General features: G+C 35.0%; 1 protein-coding gene across 1 annotated transcript in view; it reads right to left on the bottom strand.

Moving 5' to 3' along the window:
- The window catches only part of SEC24D (SEC24 homolog D, COPII component), a 69,535-nt gene that overhangs the window by 16,474 nt on the left and 32,216 nt on the right, over positions 1-20,845 (bottom strand). The window contains exons 9-13 of the mRNA XM_034442818.3: positions 11,619-11,757; positions 7,811-7,926; positions 4,278-4,402; positions 2,839-3,027; positions 2,473-2,566 (exon numbers count right to left, since the gene is read on the bottom strand). Coding sequence (XP_034298709.2) covers positions 2,473-2,566; positions 2,839-3,027; positions 4,278-4,402; positions 7,811-7,926; positions 11,619-11,757 — 663 coding nt within the window. The remainder of the gene's footprint in view (positions 1-2,472; positions 2,567-2,838; positions 3,028-4,277; positions 4,403-7,810; positions 7,927-11,618; positions 11,758-20,845) is intronic.

The following is a 20,845-nucleotide window of genomic DNA, read 5'->3' as shown; positions in this document are numbered from 1 at the left end:
ACATTCTACTGAGTGTGAATGCAATCTTTCAAAGTACATGGTTCATTGGCTGTCCTTTATAAGTAAATTACATACCAAATAATTATTGGGAATCAAGTTAAATTAGCATTAAAAATACTAAGATTTCATAATCGTTTTACCATAGCACCCAAATCATTCACAATGAAATAGTGAACCACACATGATCCCTAGCATGAAGATGTATAAAGCATGAAAATGTATAAAGTATAAAGTAATAAAAATGTTTCACGTCAGAAAAACAAAGAAAAAGAGCTATCATGAAATATATATGATCATATATGGGAAAGAAAGCAGTTAAATTTGCATCAATCCTTCTCATATTTGTTAGATTCAATTCTGCATTTGTCACAGAAGAAGTATGATTATTGTGTGTGTTTTTATACACACAGACCATTAATTTATCCACCCGCACATGAATTTCAATAATTTCTTATGAGAGGAAGCCTATCTGATACTTAGTATTTTTATAAGAAGTTTAAATTGTAATTTTTCATTCGACCACCACACCTTTTCAAACAGACCTTATTATTATTATTCAAACATCAATTTCCTCTTCCTGGGAAGATGGTGAAATACAAAAATGCTTGATCATTTGATTTATGTAGCAAAGCATGTGTTACAGAATTTGTTCACAGTTGGCATTGTGAGCAAAAAAACAAAAGAAAATAAATCGAGAGACTAGAAGTCTGCTGAGCCACTGATATCACTTTCATGGTAAATATATACACATACACACCATTCCAGATGGATCCCCTTTGAAGTTATGATGTATTCAGTGTATGGAATTTGGTTTTAATTATCTTGTGTATAAGCATGTTTTGAAAATGGGTGAAGAAAGCTAAACAAGAGATCTGCATATAAATGGCATTAAAAATAAAAGTGATGAGATAAAGTGGAATATAACTGAAGAGAATGCTAGATGGAATATTTTATAGACTCCCTCTTCTTTGTGGCAACCCCTGGGATATTGGAACACTGCTATCATGTCTCCCCTAGTCCTTCTCTTCATTTAACTAGACATACCCAGTTCCTGGGTCACACTTGGAATACTGCATCCAATTTTGGTCGCCACGATATAAAAAAGATGTGGAGACTAAAAAGAGTGCAGAGAAGAGCAACAAAGATGCTTAGGGGACTGGAGGCTAAAACATATAAAGAACAGTTGCTGTAACTGGGTATGTCTAGTCTGATGAAAAGAAGGACTAGGGGTGACATGATAGCAGTGTTCCAATATCTCAGGGGCTGCCACAGAGAAGAGGGAGTCAAGCTATTCTTCAAAGCACCTGAGGGTAGAACAAGAAGCAATGGGTGGAAACTAATCAAGGAGAGAAGCAATTTAGAACTAAGGAGAAATTTCGTGACAGTTAAAACAATTGATCAGTGGAACAACTTGCCTGCAGAAGTTGTGAATGCCCCAACACTGGAAATTTTTAAGAAGATGTTGGATAACCATTTGTCTGAAGTGGTGTAGGGTTTCCTGCCTGGGCAGGGGGTTGGACTAGAAGACCTCCAAGGTCCCTTCCAACTCTGTTATTCTATTCTATTCTATTCTATTCTATTCTATTCTATTCTATTCTATTCTATTCTATTCTTTGAGTAAAAAATAATATTTCCTTTTGTTTCTCCTGATTCTTTCAGGATTTCATTGGCTGATTTCTGATTCTAGTATTTTGAGAAAGGGAAAATAGCTTCTTCTTGTCTCTTTATCCACATCATGCATAATTTTTATACACTCAGTCACATTTCCTCTTATTTGGTTCTTTCCTAGACTAAAAAGTTCCAAATTTTACAAGCTTTCCTCTTAGGGAAATTACTCCAGCCCTTTTCACATCTTAGTTGCTGTCCTCTGAATCTTCCTCACGTCTGCTATATCCTTTTTGAGGTGTGGCAACTAGAAGTACATGTGTAAAAAGTATCTTGCCATATCATATACATTGGAATGCTGAGAATGGTAACGTATATGTGTAAGTGAAACAATTATGGTTTTCTATAGTAGTTTGTCCAGCTATGTGGCAATGCCTAGCCAGCTTTGACTAATCTTGAAAAGCTAATCACGGTCAGACCTGGTTGGTACCTCAGTGGAAGACCACCAGAAAATATCAGGATTGTAGGCTAGACTGAACAGTTGAAGGAAATCTGAATAATTATCTTGACAGGAAATCAATTTCTGTGATCATCAAGAAATACTACAGGGATGAATCCATGAAGTCGCTAGAAACTGTGCTCAACTCAAATGAAATTTTACCCCTTTTCAAATAAATTTTAAACATTTACTTATGTTTACTTTTTGGCTTTGGCTTCTATTAGGAAAAATAGCATGCGTGAAGCAGCACCCAGGTATAGTACAAAATTCTATTGACAGAAAACAGCAGTAGGTTTTATGGTGATCAATATTTTTCAAGGAGAGTTTTTCATAGCTTAGTGAGGCTCTATGGTGAAAAGGAGTCTAACCTTGAGTGCTTCCATGCCTGCTTGAATCACAGGAGCAAAGACAGTCTCACTCTCATTTGTATCTCCAAACATCTCAGGAATCTGGTCCAGCAAGCTAGAGAAAGGAAGAAAAAACTTGTTGTTCAAAAGACTGGACTAGACAGAAGAAACAATCATTCTCCAGGTCTGGTACTCTTAAACTATAACTCAAATAATAAAAATGTGGCTTGTCTATTATGGGACTTATTTTCAATTAAAGTGTTTATGAAATTATGAACATCCATTTTTTCCCATTATCAGTCTTCAAAACTAGTGCATGGGTTTTTTTACAAATATAATCCCTGCTTAGATATTAATATGAGAAAAATGTATAAAATATTTCCTTACTTATTTATAACAGATTGTGATTCTTGGAAGTTGACAAGGAAGCCATCCAACAAAGGTACAAATACTTCACTGACGTCAGTGACTACCATCATTTGAGGTTGTGCAAGAGTACTTTTTACATTGAAGAAGTGAAGGATTTTATTGTAAGTGACAAATCCAACCCGAATTGTTGAAACGTCTTGCTCCTCTCTTGAAGAGAAATAGTTTTAGAAAATACAGTTGCAGAAAATTTTTTACCCCTTTATTATGTCATCTTACCCTAACATTTGGATTTTATCTGAACATATAAGATAAAAGACTACATCCACACATATGCATAGAATCTTTCAGTGAATCCATTTCTAGACAGTTTCGAGACATGAGGTAAAATCTGGGTCTGAGTTAAGAAAGAATAAACAAACTATGGAGAAAACTGACCAACCTTTAAAGCAAGCATTGGGTTGCAGACACCCAATGTTTTTGTTTTCTAAGGGTAACTATATAAATCATGTATACCTCAGAAGTATTTTTAATTATTTTGTTTTAATTAAAGCTATCTTTAAAAAACTAAGTTAGATTGGATAAATAGCCTGGTGGACACCAAAGAGATAAACGCTGGTACCGCTAGGAACTATTCTGGATCGCTGTTATAATAATCCCAAGGCACTTCTTTCTTCAACCCACTTATCTTACTACCTTCTAAACAATACTCCTATTCAGTAGAATCTCCTTAATTCAGACTCAAATCCCTGATGGCTTTATGGGGAGGGCCATGCTACTTTCTTGCTCATAATAAGAGCCTTGATAGTACAGTGGTCTAAGCACCCTGTTATTAACACAGCTGCCTGCAATTACTGCTGGTTCGAATCTCTCCAAGGCTCAAGGTTGACTTAGCCTTCCATCCTTTCTAAGATAGGTGAAATGAGGACCCAGTTTGTGGGGGCAATAAGCTGACTTTGTATAAATATACAAAAGTATGAAGGCTATTGCTTAATGCATTGTAAGCCGCCCTGAGTCTCCGGAGAAGGGCGGCATATAAATCAAATTTAAAAAAAAATAATAATAATATGGAAGTTATTTGCTTTTAGACCTGGACTTTACTGCTACCTTCCCACCCAAACTATATTCAGGTGCAATTCTGCTTTGCTTTTGGGGTTTGGCAAAGGTGAACTTGATCCTCTTAAATTGGCTTAAGAAAGAGAGAGAGAAGAAGGGGGACAGAATCCAAACAAATTGTACACGTGGCAGTTTTGGTCTTTTTTATTACATTAAATATCTTCTTAAAACTGAGGACAGGGGATTGAAGATGACAACATGATGTGCATCATTATGCATCATTACAGAAATGAAAGCAGAAAGAAAGCAAACAGATAATCCATCCATTGATCAAGACCTTTATCCCTTTTCTAAATTAAAAATATCACTAGTTTTGCTGAATATTTATTATACTTTTTTCTTACTTTGGAAGTCTGTTCAGTACAGTTTTTAGTTCTTCACAAATGAGCTTAACAAGACCACTTTTTATGTTATTGTATGACACATCAATCATAAAAATATAGGCTGGTGGCTGAGGCGGCTTGTTGTTCTATGAAGAAGAAGGGGGGAAAACCAATATTAATATGACAAATTAGATTATTTTTCCAAGGCTCTCAAACCAACCATGAAATACTACATTACTACTACTATACTATTACTACTACTATTACTATTATATACAGTATTTATAGCTAATTTAAGACTCAATCTCTTTTGGTATTAAGATTCATTTCAGTGAAAGTATTGCAAAATTATAAAATCCAAGCACTACTAATTTTCTACTAATTTTCTACTAATAATCTATCTTTTATTTATTATTCTGTTTTCACACTCTTCTTTGGCATGAAATTTATAATTATGCAGCTAGTGCATGAAATTATGGTCTAACCATATAACATGATCTAGTCATTTCAAACTGTACTGTGACATCATTAAAAGTCAGGCATATCCTTTGACTGCCAAGTGCCTAATGCAGAAGAAAAAGGAGTGGGAGATTTTCATCAAGATGATGGTGCAAAGTGAAAAGATATAAACACTACGCTGTGTAACATGGGGATGCAGAATACATGCTTGCTTAAAAAGGGATGTAATTTTCTCTGCATCCCTTCTGTACTTCCCTAATAACATCTTGTTTAAGCTACAAGTCACAAGGGACTGAAGGGTGAAAAATACATTTATAATAATCTCCTGTTCCTCCTCCTACATCTGGAATGTTCTCATATATTTATTCACTTTTATATGTTCTATATGTGCATGTATATATGTTCCCTACATTCTGGAGTTGTGAAATGTTCTCATGTTCCACAATTTTACTTCACTCTGACAGCAGAATGATCAGTTATCTTATGAATTTCAGGTAGTTATAATATTTATCAATAATTTAAGCTGGCAAAAATGTTCGTCAGATCTCCTCTGAAGAAAATACTCAGCATTAAGGCAATTTATAAGAATACTCTTGAGGATATCCGCTATCCACTGCAAGCACTTATAAGTCATCTTTGCTCCAGAAACATAAAAATGATTAACCACTTTCCCTCTACTCCAATCCAACATAGACTATCCCTTGAAGTCAAATATAAAGTTAGAAAAGACTCCCTTATTTCCTCTTTCAAATAATGAGCCTGAACTCTTAGCAGGAGTAGAATGCTTTACGAAAACAATTTCCTGTGCCATAAGTAACTCATAAAGCTCCTCTTTACATTCATAGGTTAATTGCTGAAAACAAACAACAAGGCAATTAGGAATGCAACGCCAAGTAATTGTAGTATAAGCCATTATGTTAACAATAATGACCGTTTCTTCTTCTTTCAGTTGTAGAGGAAAAAATGTCAGCACATCCCTCAGAGAAATAAGGGAACTGCAGAAATTTAGGAGGAGGTCTGAGTTTTTAAAAGTTTTCTAATCAATCCCCAAATACTACCACAAAACACATATCCGTATATTAAATTCTATCTAAATATTTATCATTGTGGTTAATATTTCTACATATTTAGCATCAATAAACACAATAGAAAGTTCTCTTTTCCTCAGATATTGAGGTGGAGAATTCAAACATCTTCCTGCAAATTATAAATGCTCTACACTAGTGCGAAAGTTTCAACACGAATGTCAGTTATAAAAGAAGCACGGACAGTTGATCGTTTAGCTTAATTATGAACATTTTACAAACTGGACAGAAAAAAAAGCAATCCTACAACACTTTATCCATGAGGATTATCTAGAAATTCATGCAAGGTCAAGAAGAACACATATTGTAAAAGTATAGTTGAAGAGAATTTAGAGGTCATCTGATCCACTCATTGCTTAGTGGAGGATTCATTACAGCATCTCTAAGAGAAAACTACCCAGACTTTATTTGAAGACTTCTAGCAAATGATAACATTCCACTTCATGTGACAGCCTGTTCCACTGACTGACACTTCTATATTTCGGAATTTCCTGCTGATGTACTTCCTTGTACCTTTAACCCACTGATTCAGGTCCTGGTCCTGATCTTGGTCCAGTTTCAGCTATCTGGCGCAACAGAGAAAATGCTTATTCTCTCTTTCATGTGATGGGAATTTGAAAGGATTTGAAGATTGCTATTGTATCTCTCTTCAGTTTCTCTTTTATAGGTTAAACATATCCACATCCTTTAACTGTTCCTAATGGGCTGGGCTGGTTTTAGGCAAAGGCTAAGGACCGTAGGCACTGGCTCAGGATTACAAAACTTGGGAGAGGGGCAATGCCATCCCTTCTTCCAAATCATTCTAAAAATCCAAATCTTCACATCAGTGCAAGGTGGCATTATCAAACAATATGGCTATTGCCCTGTAGTTTTGAATTGATCTTGTTTAATGGCTTTTTCCCCCTAGAGCAGGGGTGTCAAGATTTCATTGAGGGCCGCATCAGGGTTGTGTTTGACCTCGGGGGGGGGGCAGGATGGGGTGGGTGTGGTCCTCTGCCAACGAAAATGGAGTTTTCGGCCAGGACAGCTTCCTGAAGCCCTCTGCCAGTGAAAACGAGATAAAAAGAATCTGTTTTCTCTTACACAGGGCTGCAGGAAGCTGTCCCAGCTTAAAATGGAGTCTGAGAGGGCCGCACACGGCCCTCCTGAGCTCAGTTTTCATTGGCAGAGGCACTGCGGGCCGGTCCTTCACTGTTTCCAGGGCAGTCCCATGGTCCAGATCTAAGCATCTCGCAGGCCAGATCTGGTCCCTAGGCCTTGAGTTTGATACCCCTGCCCTAGAGTCTTCATTATCTTAGTAGCCACAGACATCTAGCCACAGTCCTATTTGAACTGAGGTGCCCAGAACTGAAAACTGAGCAGAGCGGAACAATCAGTTATATTGAACTTGATTGTATGGTCCTGTTTAAGGCACCCAACATAGCATTTGGCTCTTAGCAGCCACATCACACAGGTGGTTCATACTAACTTTTTGACTCATGTGGTCAAAAAGAAGAGCCAGACCCTTTACAGATGTGCTTTGAAACATCAGAGATTCCAAGTCAAATCAAAGGGGGAACTGAGCTTACTAGGTTATCACGTTGCAGGTATAGTGGCTATATTTAATTTTAAAAATGGATAAACCTGGTTAGTTTCAAGCCCAATTAATTTTATGAGACTTAGTGTATTCTGTGAAGTGAGACAACTTACAATAGTGTTCTGTGCAAATATAAAAAAAAACAAAAGAACCAATTTGGCAATCATATTAAGTATGTAACATTAGCAGATGAATTATACAACTGTAAAAACTAAATATATATATATTTTTTTTCTCAAAAGAAATTTCTTAGGGGAAAAATAGGAAAATTGTATTATATTAATATAATTTACCATATATTTATTTGGATTATATTTCATATTGCTCTGGGTGTAGATTTTAATTTTAAACAAACAGATAAATCTGCACTCTTTCTACAATCTGTAAATCTCTGATTTAGCATGTATTATAAGTTTTTCCATGCTCAGACTTACCTTGCAATAATCTAAAGTAGCAACATACTCATATGATCCAAGTGATAGCTCTGGTCTTTCATAGTGGTCTAACCTTCTACCAATGTGATCCAGATGTTGAAAATAAAATGGAGGAACTAAAAAGAGAGAGGGGATTACTTTCTCCTTTTGTTCAACAGAAATAACCACATAAACTCTCAGGATATTGTTCTGAAAGTGATAATACCTGATATGCAATAGATTTTACATGAAAGGAACAGTGTTGCAAGGGATGGAACTCTTTGTATTGGTTTTGCTTTACAACAATTGTTGGCAAAGATGAAAACACTTGTAACATTAAGTTCACATTCCCGACCAAATATATTCACCTTAAAGAGACTTCTTTTACTTGTCTCATCCCTATTCTTTCTGACAATCTAATCACACATCTTTCAGTTTTAGGATTTAAGAGAGTTTCAGTCTGTTGATATGCTGCCTGTCCAGTGAGGTACACATCACACAAGCAAATCTTTAACTTTGATGTTACTTCTCTTCATACTGTTTTTCCTCTGACCACTTACATGAAGTTTCTTACTGGTTACTCCAGTATTTGCATGTTATTGCAGTATTGCACTTGCAATAGCCATTGCTGAGCTTTCAATATGGTAAGTGCGTTTCCTTTAAAGGTAAAGGTAAAGGTTCCCCTCGCACATATATACTAGTTGTTCCCGACTCTAGGGGGCGGTGCTCATCTCTGTTTCAAAGCCGAAGAGCCAGCACTGTCCGAAGACATCTTCGTGGTCATGTGGACGGCATGACTAAATGCCAAAGGCGCACGGAACGCTGATACCTTCCCACCAAAGGTGGTCCCAATTTTTCTACTTGCATTTTTTACATGCTTTTGAACTGCTAGGTTGGCAGAAGCTGGGACAAGTAATGGGAGCTCACCCCGTTATGAGGCACTAGGGATTCGAACCACTGAACTGCCGACTTTTTGATTGACAACTTCAGAGTCTTAGCCACTGAGCCATCACATCCCTGCATTTCCTTTAGTGTATGCTAAAATGCAAAGGGAGGCAAGAAGAAAAGAACTGGGTAGGGCTTGGGTTGCCTCTAAAAGTATTGGAAAAGGACTGATCCTGCACCTCAAAAGAGCCCAAGAGATTTTTGTTCTCTGTGGGAAAAGCAAAGAGGGGCTGCCTCTACATTTTTGCTTATCTGGTGCAATTAGAGTTTAAGAATTTGAAAAGAAAAAGGGCTTTCCTTAGATCTGTCCTTGAGGAAAAGCAGCTTGCTGGCAATAGACAGCAATTGAAAAAAAAATCAGCACACCAGCCAAGATGCAAAAAATATACTGGAACAATATATCTTACACTGCATTATTTCATATGTGTAAATAATATAGATAAATAATGGCTGTGAAAATGCAGCAGCTCTCAGATCTCAAACAACTGTTCACTGTGGGAACATCTGACCTCTTCTAACATTCAAACAATACATATTAGTGCACAATCTATCTTTCTGTTATGAACCCAGCAAACATTTTGCACATGCAAAGTTTCAGTTTTAACCATACTTTAGACTACAAATACAAATGTATCACCTGTATCACACTTCTTAGCTGCTGAGTGGGAGGCTACTGTGAACCTGGAACTAAAATCACTATTATTTTACTATGGCCATCATTTCTCCACAAGACTGGACATTGTTCTCCTGCTTATGATGAAAATCAGAGTGCAAAAAAAAAAAAATAGCACAATAAAAAGAATATTGCAGGAATGCAAACAAATGTTTGTAAATGGCAATATCAGTCTAAATGTTTGATAGTTCACTGCTACATACATTTGTGAGAACTTTCTGCTGAATAAACAGTCCCAGCAGCCAACTGCCTTCTCTTTCTTTCCAGAGATTAAGCTTTGAGGCAAATAAGAGTTGGCATAAGTCTTTTAAGGTTCATGTTTCACAGCTGAAAAGATTACTGTATTAGGGAAAGCTCTGTGACACTTTGATCCAGCTGAGGAAATCCAACTAGATGCAAGCATCTTGAAAAAGGCATTCTGGCAAAGCTTTGGGACTCAGCCAGAAGTTTAGGAACTTGTATTTATGAGTCACATGCAGTTATACTTGGACAAATATGGCATGGCATCTACTGTTCAAAGCAACTCCAAGCCTAGTAAAATTAATGGATGTTTTAACCATGGTAGTCCTCTGACATAAAGTAAGGCAAAGGCCTTAATATTTATTCTTTTCTAAGTGGTTCAAAAATGTATTTAAATCTATATACTGTAGAAAACAGTTTGATTTAATTATAATATCTTTCCTTCCCTGCTTGCCTATTTTACACAGTATAAAATTCACAGCTATTATTTAAGGAAGTGGTTTTACAGAAAAATTCAAGTATTTTTCTAAAGAAAGATTAACTGTTCTCATACAAAAAACAACAGATAAGCTTTTTGTCTTTTCAATGTGAAATATTTCCACGTAATTCCTAAAGCAAAGATTGAGCGACTCTATTGCACATTTTCAACTGCCAGAATAATACAAGGCTTTGAGAAGTCTACTTTCAATCAGGCAATGCATGAAGGAGCACGCTGGAATCTTTTCAATGGACAAATTCAAAATTTCAGTTCATATGAAGTAAAATGTTTAAGCAAAATACCAATTCATCCTGGCCAGATGCAGATTCTTATTTCAAGATTGCAATTTTATACCTACATGTCTTGTGGTAATCCACAAAAAATACACATTTGAAAATCAGGCATAAGATTTGACTGTAATGTGAATTTTCATATTAGAATAGAAATAAAAAGATGCTGAGAAGAGAATAGGGCAGAGATTGAAGAAAGTTCAGCAGAGTTTTCCAATGGCTCTTACATGAGTAGAAGATTAGCATGATCATCTAATCTTCATTTCCTTTGGTCTTTTTAAATTGATCATTCCTTCATTCTCTGGAACAGGGGTATCAATCTCAATTTCATTGAGGGCCACTTCAGGGTTGTGGTTGATCTCGGAGGGCTGGGCAGGCGTGGCTGACTGGGTGGGCATGGCCAGCTTGACACCAGTCACTGGGCGTGGCCAACTGGGTGGGCATGGCCAGCTTGACGCCAGTCACTGGGCGTGGCCAACTGGGTGGGCATGGCCAGCTTGACACCACTCCCCAAACTGCTGGCATGTTTCCTCTTTGCATTGGGTAGACCAGGCCGTAGCAATGCGGGTAAACCGGGCCATAGCAATGTGGGTAGATTGGGCCAAAGCAACGCAGGATGGCCCCTTACACTTTCCAGGGCGGCCCCATGGGCTGGATCCGACCACATCGTGGGCCAGATTTAACCTGCAGACCTTGAGTTTGACACACCTGGTCTGGGACCATAGAGTTGGAAAGGGCCTATTATGTCATCATGTCCAACCCTGTACTCAATTCATGAATCCAAATTAAGAATCCCTGAAATATATTGTCCAGCCTATATTTGAACAAATAATAAATGCAAATCAATTCTTTGGTCAGGGATGCTCCATTTTAACAACTATTGCAAAACTCAGAAATAGTCATAATTTGCAAGCAATAGCTTTATTCAAAAGACAAGAACTGCATTAAAATATATTTTACCTTCTTTGCTCTTCAGCATTGTCTCTGGAAACAGAACTGAGATACATACATTCATCTACACTACTAGATGAAATTTCCACATAAGTGACACATTTTCTAAGAAACAGTATTTCCAGTTGGAATAAAGTGAAAGAAAAAGGTTCTAGGTGTCTTTTTTTTAAATTAACTCAACTATTTTAAAATTTCTTTGGAGAATGAGTTTTCTATCATTTCAAAAACAACCAGAAAAGCAATGCTACTTACCATCATTCACACAGTTACAAAAGCCACACTGATATTTTCTTCCTCCCTCAATGAACTGCATGAAAGGACACATGTAAGCTTTGCATCGATTGCATCGAATTGGTCCATTTTCCCCATGATTTACCAAATAAAGTGGTGTCTGCAGAGATTTAAAAAAAATAGTGATGCAACTTGAATAGGTCAGGGCCTAGCTATAGATAGTTACACCTGAAAGATCACTTGTTTCCCATTGATATGAGGAGCTTTTAAACTACCAATGTTCTTAATGAATTTGAATCCTGTGGGCCTTCTTTCGCATAATACTTTTAATATTTTGTAATTTACCGTATTGTTCTTGCTGATTAATTGAATCAATATGAAATATAACTGCATGCATCAATATTTCACAATGTAAAAGTAGCTTTTAAAAATTACATTATCCTTAACTAACACAAACTAGTTTACTAATCATATATCACTCAAGCTTTTCTTATGGGAGAGTTCAGTACAAATCTTTCCCACTAAAGTGAATGGGATTTGAAAGTACTTAATTTTGGGCTGAATCTATCCACTGTAAACAAAAATTAGAGCAACTAATTGTATATAATTGCATAGTATAGCATAGTGACATTTATTCAGAAATAATTACCATTGTAATGACAAGGTTTCTACTAAGAATGTGCAATGTATTTATGAATATATAAATAGCAATAGCCATTGCACTTACATTTATATACCACTTCTTAATAGATTGATTTGAGTCAGCCAAGGGGTGGATTATTAAAATTCATTTTCTCCCTCATTTAGACTGTTAATCACTAGACATACAACACATTTCTGTATGAAGGAGATGTGTGTCTCTCTCACAACTGAGTTGATCACAATAGATAACTGATGCAACTACAAGTTATTATCTCAAAGCAGGAGATATAAAGTTAATTTTTAAATTGGTCTGAATAGTCAATTTTGAACATTTCCCACTTCAAAATCTATAGCATTTAATAAAAGAGATAAATATGTATAATTCCTTCTACTGAAACTCACAGGGTAAGGAATAAAGTCTTCTAAACTCAGCAAGAATTATTTTGAACAAAAATACATGAAACTGGACTGTTTGAGCTGGATTGTGTCCAATAAGCCAGTAGTTTGGTCACAGCATATTAAATGGTGTTGTCATTAACACAATTATTTATTTGCTTTGATTTATGAACCTTATATTATTTAATCTACCTTTTCTTTCAACGAAATTGTTTTGCATTGAAACATGGCTATGTTAAGAAAAATAATTTGTGAACAATTTATCTTCCATGAATTATTTCTTCAAATCAGCAAGTTCAAAAGAAATGCTCATAAAAGTCATTGGTTGAGGTTAGCAGGCTGCAGATATATTAATCTGCTTGCTTTTATCTAATATGCCACTAGAGACAGATTGAATAAATCAAAACAAAATAGATTTTTCTAATGATTTCTTATTAGAAGTGGAAAGGTTATCTTTATACTTATTCTGATGCCCATAAAAAAACTCAAATTAGCAACATAACGTTTTGGTTTTACACTGAATGTTTTTAAGAATGGTCTTGCCTTTTTAATTGTCAGCAGTACCGAATTTAAATACAGTTATTGCAAAGAAATATTACAACTGAAATATAATTAAAACTAATACTTTGGGGGGAGCCTCTTACATTATCAGAACTATCAGATCTACTTCATCAACTATTTTATTTACTTTATATATACAAATTACCTAAAATACGAAAAATTGCAGAAATCATCTATTTATCCCAAGAACAATAAATTTCAAAGGAAATACATGTTGTTGCATACTGCTTCCTCTGGAATTCTCCTATTCATATCAAATCCACATTCTTCAAAAAATTACTATAGTTGTTAGAGAAAATTCTTGTGGCCTGAAATGTCATTCCTTTCTAAAAAAAATTTCCAGTGCCTCTATGATTTTAAATTAGCACTGTTTACTATAATTTTTCCAACAATTTCACTTATTTATATTTATGGCCATTCATTTTCTAAACATGCTTATTAATTCATTTCAAAGTGAAAACAACACAGAGCTTGGGGTTTTTTCTTACCTGGTCTAACATTATATGCGCTAAATTTATTATTTTTAAGTGCAATATTTTATTTCATTTATTTAAAATAAAACTGAGAAGTTCATATAAGTATGATTTCATCTATAATTGCCTACAATAAGAAAGGACAATGAAGAGACTTCCGGTTTGGCGTCGCGGCGAGACAGCCGGGGAATTAGCGGGCTCCGATGAACTCCGTGAAAACCCCGGCTGACGAACCGCCGCCGATGGGTCTGCAGACCAGAACCATCCTGTAGGGATGGGGAAGAAAGAGAGGCACCTCGGATGACCAAGAGGTACAGGCAAGTTCCTCAAAGGTCGGAGGGAACTCTGTGACTCGGTGGCAGCGGATGGCAGCCATGGCGGCTGCCACGAAGCTGAGACAACTGGACTAAGTATAGAGCTGGAGAGAAGAGAGGAATGGAACAGAGTCTTTTTAAAGCCGGGTGAGTGGCAGCCAACCCAGGCTTGAAATAACAACAAGGGAATCATCTTTCAATTATAAGACCCCTAATGAGGAAATAGTGGCTAAGGAACATGGGGGCAAAGAAGATTTTGAAGCGTAACTTTAAAGAGATAGAAAAGTGATTTCTGAACAAACTATTTGGAAACTTTAAACAACTAGATATGGTCAAAGGATTGGAAAGAAATAAAGAGATCCTTTTTTTTCCCTTTCTTTTTTAAATTTCAAGAAAAACAAAGAGAATGGACAATAAGCTTTAAAAAAGAAGTGGTTTATAAATAAAGAAAAAAAGGGGGGGGAAAGAAGTGAGAAGAGCTATTTAAATTTGGACTGGACTTTAAATATGATTTGATACTTTTAAAACTAAAAAGAAAAAGAGAAGCTAAGTATGAACGTTATGTAATTGAAACAAAATGGATACTTGTTAAACAATTGGAAATTGTGGATTACAGAGAGACACCTTCTGCAATAAAAAGGAATATTGCAACTTGGTTTTTGTTTTGGAAAATTGTGAACTTCACAGATAACAACCGTGAGAGCTTTGGAGGGAAAAAAATTAGAAAGAAGGGAACACAACGGAACTCTTATAATTGGAATAATATTAACTTAAAAAGAAAAACGGCGCAGGAATTAGAGAAGGAACAAATTGACTTGGAAAATGGAAATAAGAGAATTAATTATAAATGTTGCACAAAGGACAAAAATTTGAGGATACAGAAGCTGAAATGGAGTACATGCAAGCGGACAAGAAAATGAAGATGGAGAAATAAGATACAGAGATGGAAAATAAAGAAGATAAAAATAATGTGATTAAAATATGAATAAGTAACTGAATATGTGAATAGTAATAATAAAAAGGAGGTTTATATAGAATCTATTGAGATTAACAATAATATAATGATGATTACATTGGGATTAACAGTGATATGAAAAGAATAAAGGTTGGAAAATATTAAGGAAAATAAAAAAGTCCAGGTGTCAGCACTTCAACCTGCATTTACTCTAGTGCTGACATAAGAAGAAGAAGAGGGGCCAGCTGGCAAGAGGACGCTTGACACTTCACCTACTTATTTTCATTGAAGATAATATCCCCTAGGAGATGAGAAGGAGGGGGGGCATTCCTGGGAGCTTAGGTAGTAGATATGGGGAGAGTGATTTGGAAGAAGGCCAATGAGACGCAGAGATTTGGAGAACGGAAAGGGAGGGTCTGAGGTCAGGAAGCCAGAGCTGGCTTCGCCACGAACAGGGCCAGATTGTCGTGCTTAATAAAATGAAAGATTTCTTCAAAGACTATCTGTTTGGAAATGCAATTTATTTTATTTGAAGACGATATCGAAACCTGACAGCAGGACTTGGATGTATAAAATAACTATATTGAGATTAACAATGGTAATAGAAATGTGAGAAGAAATATGTTACAGATACTTAGAAATGAAATATGGATTGAAGCTAATAACATATGAGAAATAGACTATGTTAAAAGAAAATATACCAATGGACATAATGAATCAATTTTTATTAAGATGTTAGATGGTATTATTTGAGAAAATTGATATTGTTTATATACTTATAATAATTGTAATAATTTGAACATTTTCTACTTAAGCAAAAAAGAAAAGAAAATTGAAACAATATATGATTATGATTTACAAACAAGAATTATTTAATTGGTGTTTATATAAATGGTATGGCTAAATAGATAGAATTTAGGGAAATAATTGGGAAATTGTATTATGTAGCATTATTTGAATTAAGAACTATGTTTAAATGATAAATTGCTATATTTTTAAGATTAGAGATAAGATTTAAATTTGATAAAGTAATAATGAAATAAAGATTCAATGAACATTATATGAAGTAATAAATAAATGTAAGGGAGTTTTTAGAAATGGAAATAATTTTGAAATATAAACATGTTTGAACGGTATTGTTAATAATGAGGATTTAGGGTAAGAATTGTGAAATTATGAGGTATTAATTGAATTAAGATTTAAGGTGGGTTAATAGAAGGGTAATTGTTTTGATTAGGTAAATATGAGTAAACTTTTTCTAAAATGGTATTAGTTGAGATATGTGATTTAAGATTAAGAAATAAGTGTTATGGCAAAATAGAATGTATAAAATTTTGTTAAAGATGACAAAAAATTGAATAAATTGATGACCGGATCAAAGCTCTGTTCCCAAAAGATGTATTTGTGTGTTTGGAAAAAAAATAAAAAAACTTTTTTACAAAAAAAGAACAGAAAGGACAATGAGTTAGCTGAGCAAAACCTTATTTGTGCTCTGTGCTATCTGTAGAGGTCACTGTGCCCCAAAGAGATACAATACCCATAATAAGCAACAGATTTGTGCTGATTATAGTACCAGAACAATTGCCATAAATCCAATGAAACTGAGAAAGATCAAACAAATGTTATTCATTTGCCTTATGATAAAATAATGTGCTAAGGTTAATAACTGAAAAACACATTCAGTATGAACATTAATTAATTTAAATTTTTTTCCTAATGAAGACCAAAACTACTAACAAAGCAACTGGCAATTAAATGATATAATATATAATGTTGCTGTCCCAGATTTTCCATGTTGACCATATTGTGTTTTCTCTAGACTGTTTTTAGAGAGAAAGTGTGGGTGATGTCGGTATTTCATGAAGTTATTTAGTATATCGTTTACAATGTTGACACATTAATTAGAATGATCTAGTGGAAGCAAATATTTTGTTAACTCTGGGGCAAATAAGTAGTATTTGACTCTTGGCAGACCAAGATCTGAGCTGCTTTTTGATGCATTTTTTATCAAATATCATTCTTTTGATAGAGTTATGTTACCAGATTATGGGAATTTAAGATATCTTCTGTGGCTTTGCAGTGGTTGAATAAACAGAATAAGTATCTTATTAGTGTGATATATATTAAGCAAATCAAATGAGATTTGTGAAAATTGTATCAGGAATCAGGTACTGTATGTAGCACATAATATATATGTGTGTTATATACAATGTATATATATGATATGTACAGTATATATCTATGTGTCTGTGTGTGTATTAAGACCAGTGATAATGTTATACATTATTAAATAAATTTCTTCCTATGAATAGTATATGTTCACTCTCTGCTTTTGTATCATTCAACAGGTAACAAGGTACAAACCAGGGAAGTCAATACATTTGCAGTTGTCAAGGAGTTCAATATTTATCAACATATCATAAAATCAGAAAGGTAGAAAAAACAGGTTCGAAAGCCACACAACAAAGCCAAATCAATCAAGACATTAGCCATTAACTAAAATGAAACTTTTATACATTCCATTACCAGTTAACACTATTTTGACTGTAGTTACCTGCTATTAATTGCTACAAATTAATTCTAGAGGAACAAAATACACCTGTGAATGTGAATGTATTGACACTCACTTTCAGCAGTGGTCCATTTGTAGTACTCTGCCTAAATAGGTAACCCACCCAAAATCATAAAGGGGATGCACAGCATAGAAATTAGACAGACAGACAGACGATGATAGACAGATAGACAGAAAGATAGATAGATAGATAGATAGATAGATAGATAGATGATAACAATGCCATTATTTTTTAAGATTTTCACTGTAAAATATCCAAATTCTGAATTCAGCAAGTTCTAGATAATAGAGCCAAATAATAGTTAAGTAATTAATGGCTGCTTTATTTTGTGACAAAGCAAGGAACGTGTGTGGTTCTAGTCAATAGCAATACTCTTATATCACAAGGTTGGTCTTTATTGGTAGATTGCTAATGCCCAGTATATTACATGACCAAAAATTATATTGGCATTGTTAATTTAGTTAACAAAATTTGTGGCATGAAACAGATAATACTAAAGCATGACCACAACTAACCTTAATTTAAACTTAAAAATAAAAGTCCAGCCCTGCCCCTGCATGGATTATCTGGCCTCTGAGATTCTGAAAGACTACATTGCCCACTTCTGTCTTTTCTAGAACTCCTCTCCGCAAATCATGATGGACAAAGAATTCTATAAATTACATGTAGCTTGTTTACCTTGTAGGGAAGATGGGCACATAGACATTTAATAAATAAATAATAACGTTCATTTTCAACTATTATCCTGACATCTTATAGGGATTCATTAATTTCAAGAGTACTAGTTCTAGTTCCAGTCTCCTTCAGCCAAAGTATGACATATTCAGAGTCCCACCCATTCTAATCACTGTAGTAACTAAGCAGGGTGTACTCATATTAGAATACCAATGACTTTCTTTACTTTGAAAGTGTTGGTTGCTATATGGAAGTTGGGTGGTGCTGTTTATCAAGGGACGGTCAGTAGTCAGGATTAACCAGTGATAAAAACCCAAATATCAAATCAGAACATATCATGGTAACCAAAAGCCTCTAATAGACAATGGATCTCGAAAATGTCAGGGAGCAGAAGCAATCAGAACAAAGGAAATGGAAAGAAAAAAATTAACAAGCTAATATGCAAAATATATGGTAAATTGCCATAACATCACAACAGCAGTTTCAACTTTGTTGCTAGAAGGTCATGAAAATAATTGACTGCAAAGTGCTTTTTTTCATGCTAGTCTTCTGCCTTTCATAGCTTTCACTTAGCACTGAACTGACATTTAGATTACTTGACATTTAGAAGACCATACATAGAGATAGTATCTGATGTGTCTGGGCATTGCTTCTTTTATAAACTGCTCTTGTGAGCCCTGGAAAATAACTATTTAGTTTCTGCTGAATGCACCATATTGGCTAATTTCCAAGAATGAAAGAAGAGAAAAGGGAAACTTTTATGTGCTTCATTGATCCATTCTAGAAATCATAGTAGTAATCATCTAGTATCATTTTTAGACTACAAAACTTTAAAATTCTACAATCATATTCTCCTTTGTTCCTTGTTAGTAAAAAGAGGACAGTAATATGATTTATGGAAGATGATTAAGATTTATCCAAGTCAAGCTGACAAGTTAACTAAGAAGTGAGGGAAAATCTGTGATTTACTGCCAAGCTCCAATGAGGAACCTAACAGTGACATGTTGTGAATTGCATTTTCTGCCCAGCAATAAAGAGCAGATGCAATGTATTTTGCCCTCACTGGAAATGTAAATACTATTATTTTTACTAATAACAATGCCAATTTAGTGATGTAACAGAGTAACAGAATCAGAAGGGACCTTGGAGGTCTTCTAGTCCAAATGATAGAGACCCTCTATCATTTCAGACAAGTGATTAGTTCATACACATTATAAATTTCTATGGCAAGATGACACTTAATAGAGCATCAAGACATGCTAAGGACTGCATGAGACTTGTGAATTGCCCAATCCTGGCATAACAGGAAGGAATCAATTTTCTTAAAAATTATTGGTTTTTTAAAAAGTATCACTTCCACAGAATCAGTTTAAGTTTTATAGAAATTCATTAAAATGGCTTTTAAAGCCAAACTATTGAAATAGCGAGAGTTAATTTAAAATTTTAATGTATACACAGTATAGACAGTTTTCCTTTATTAAAACATTGTCGTCTTGATTTCTCAAAAAATCAAAACATTCAATTTTATTCAAACTCAATGAACTCTACTTAAGAAATTGTATCACATCCCTTAAGGTTGTAAGTCAAAGTCTGCACTGTGCCATGTTCTTGAATTCGTAACAATTATGATTACTGAATTTTGGCAACTAGAAAATGATATGCTGCTCCATTTCCACAGAAAGAAGCCAGGTTCTCTCCTGTTGACAGTTGCTACGAGGCAATCAATAGAATTTCTTGCCAAGTCGCTTGGAAATTCCCCACAGCAAACTATCCAGATCCATGAGATGCCTGGTATAGACTATCCTAATTAAGTGTCTATTGGACAGTTACTGTCTTTTAAAAGTGCTTGCCAGAGTTGCAAGATGGCTAATCTCATTGTTTCTGGTGCTTAAACTTGACGAAAACTATAGTCTTGCATCTCCTCATGGTAGCACCATCTGAGCACCTGTGTGTGTGATCTCCCATTCTCTCCCTTTCCAGAGCGGTTCCCAGGAACCAGTCTGCTCACCAGTTCCATGGACTTGGCTGAGGCTATTGGCTCCACTTTTGCAGAGCCAATTTTAGTTTGTCATACTTCCATCAGAAGTCTGCACTGTTCATCTAAAATGTAAGGCTAAGGTCACCAGCAACTTGACAATAAGGATGCAGGGTTGGATCCACCACATGGAAATAGGAACTGACAGTATAATATTGAGCCTCTTTTCCCTAGAACAGTCTGCCTGGTATCCCACACTGTGTCAACTCTGACCCATAATAACAGTGATCTGTCCAGTTTCCCCAGTTAGATGGAAACTATCTCAAAATGCTTCTCAATTGCTATTATAATTCTCAATAATATTAATTCTTCTTGCCAACGAAATCTAGCCAACCCAAAAAACCTCCCATTGTCTAACATATTTAGAACAAAACACAACCCATTTAAAACCAGGTATTTCTTTTTTTTTTTTTTTATTTACACTTTATTGATTTTTTAAGACAGATTAAATATAATAACAACTTTGTTTGACATCGGATTTGCAGTGTTTATACATATGTACATGAAAGAAATATCTGGTGTCTTTTATACTATACATTTCTAATTAATTTCTGCACCTTTAAGCTCCTTCCTTAATTCTATCATTTATCCATTCGTACCATCTTCCCCACACAGTATCGTAAT

The sequence above is a fragment of the Pantherophis guttatus genome, chromosome 8, assembly GCF_059756535.1.
Source record: "Pantherophis guttatus breed Tessera chromosome 8, ASM5975653v1, whole genome shotgun sequence".
Taxonomy (NCBI): domain Eukaryota; kingdom Metazoa; phylum Chordata; class Lepidosauria; order Squamata; family Colubridae; genus Pantherophis; species Pantherophis guttatus.
Note: the sequence above shows the minus strand (reverse complement) of the source record. Positions and strands in the feature narration are given on the sequence as shown.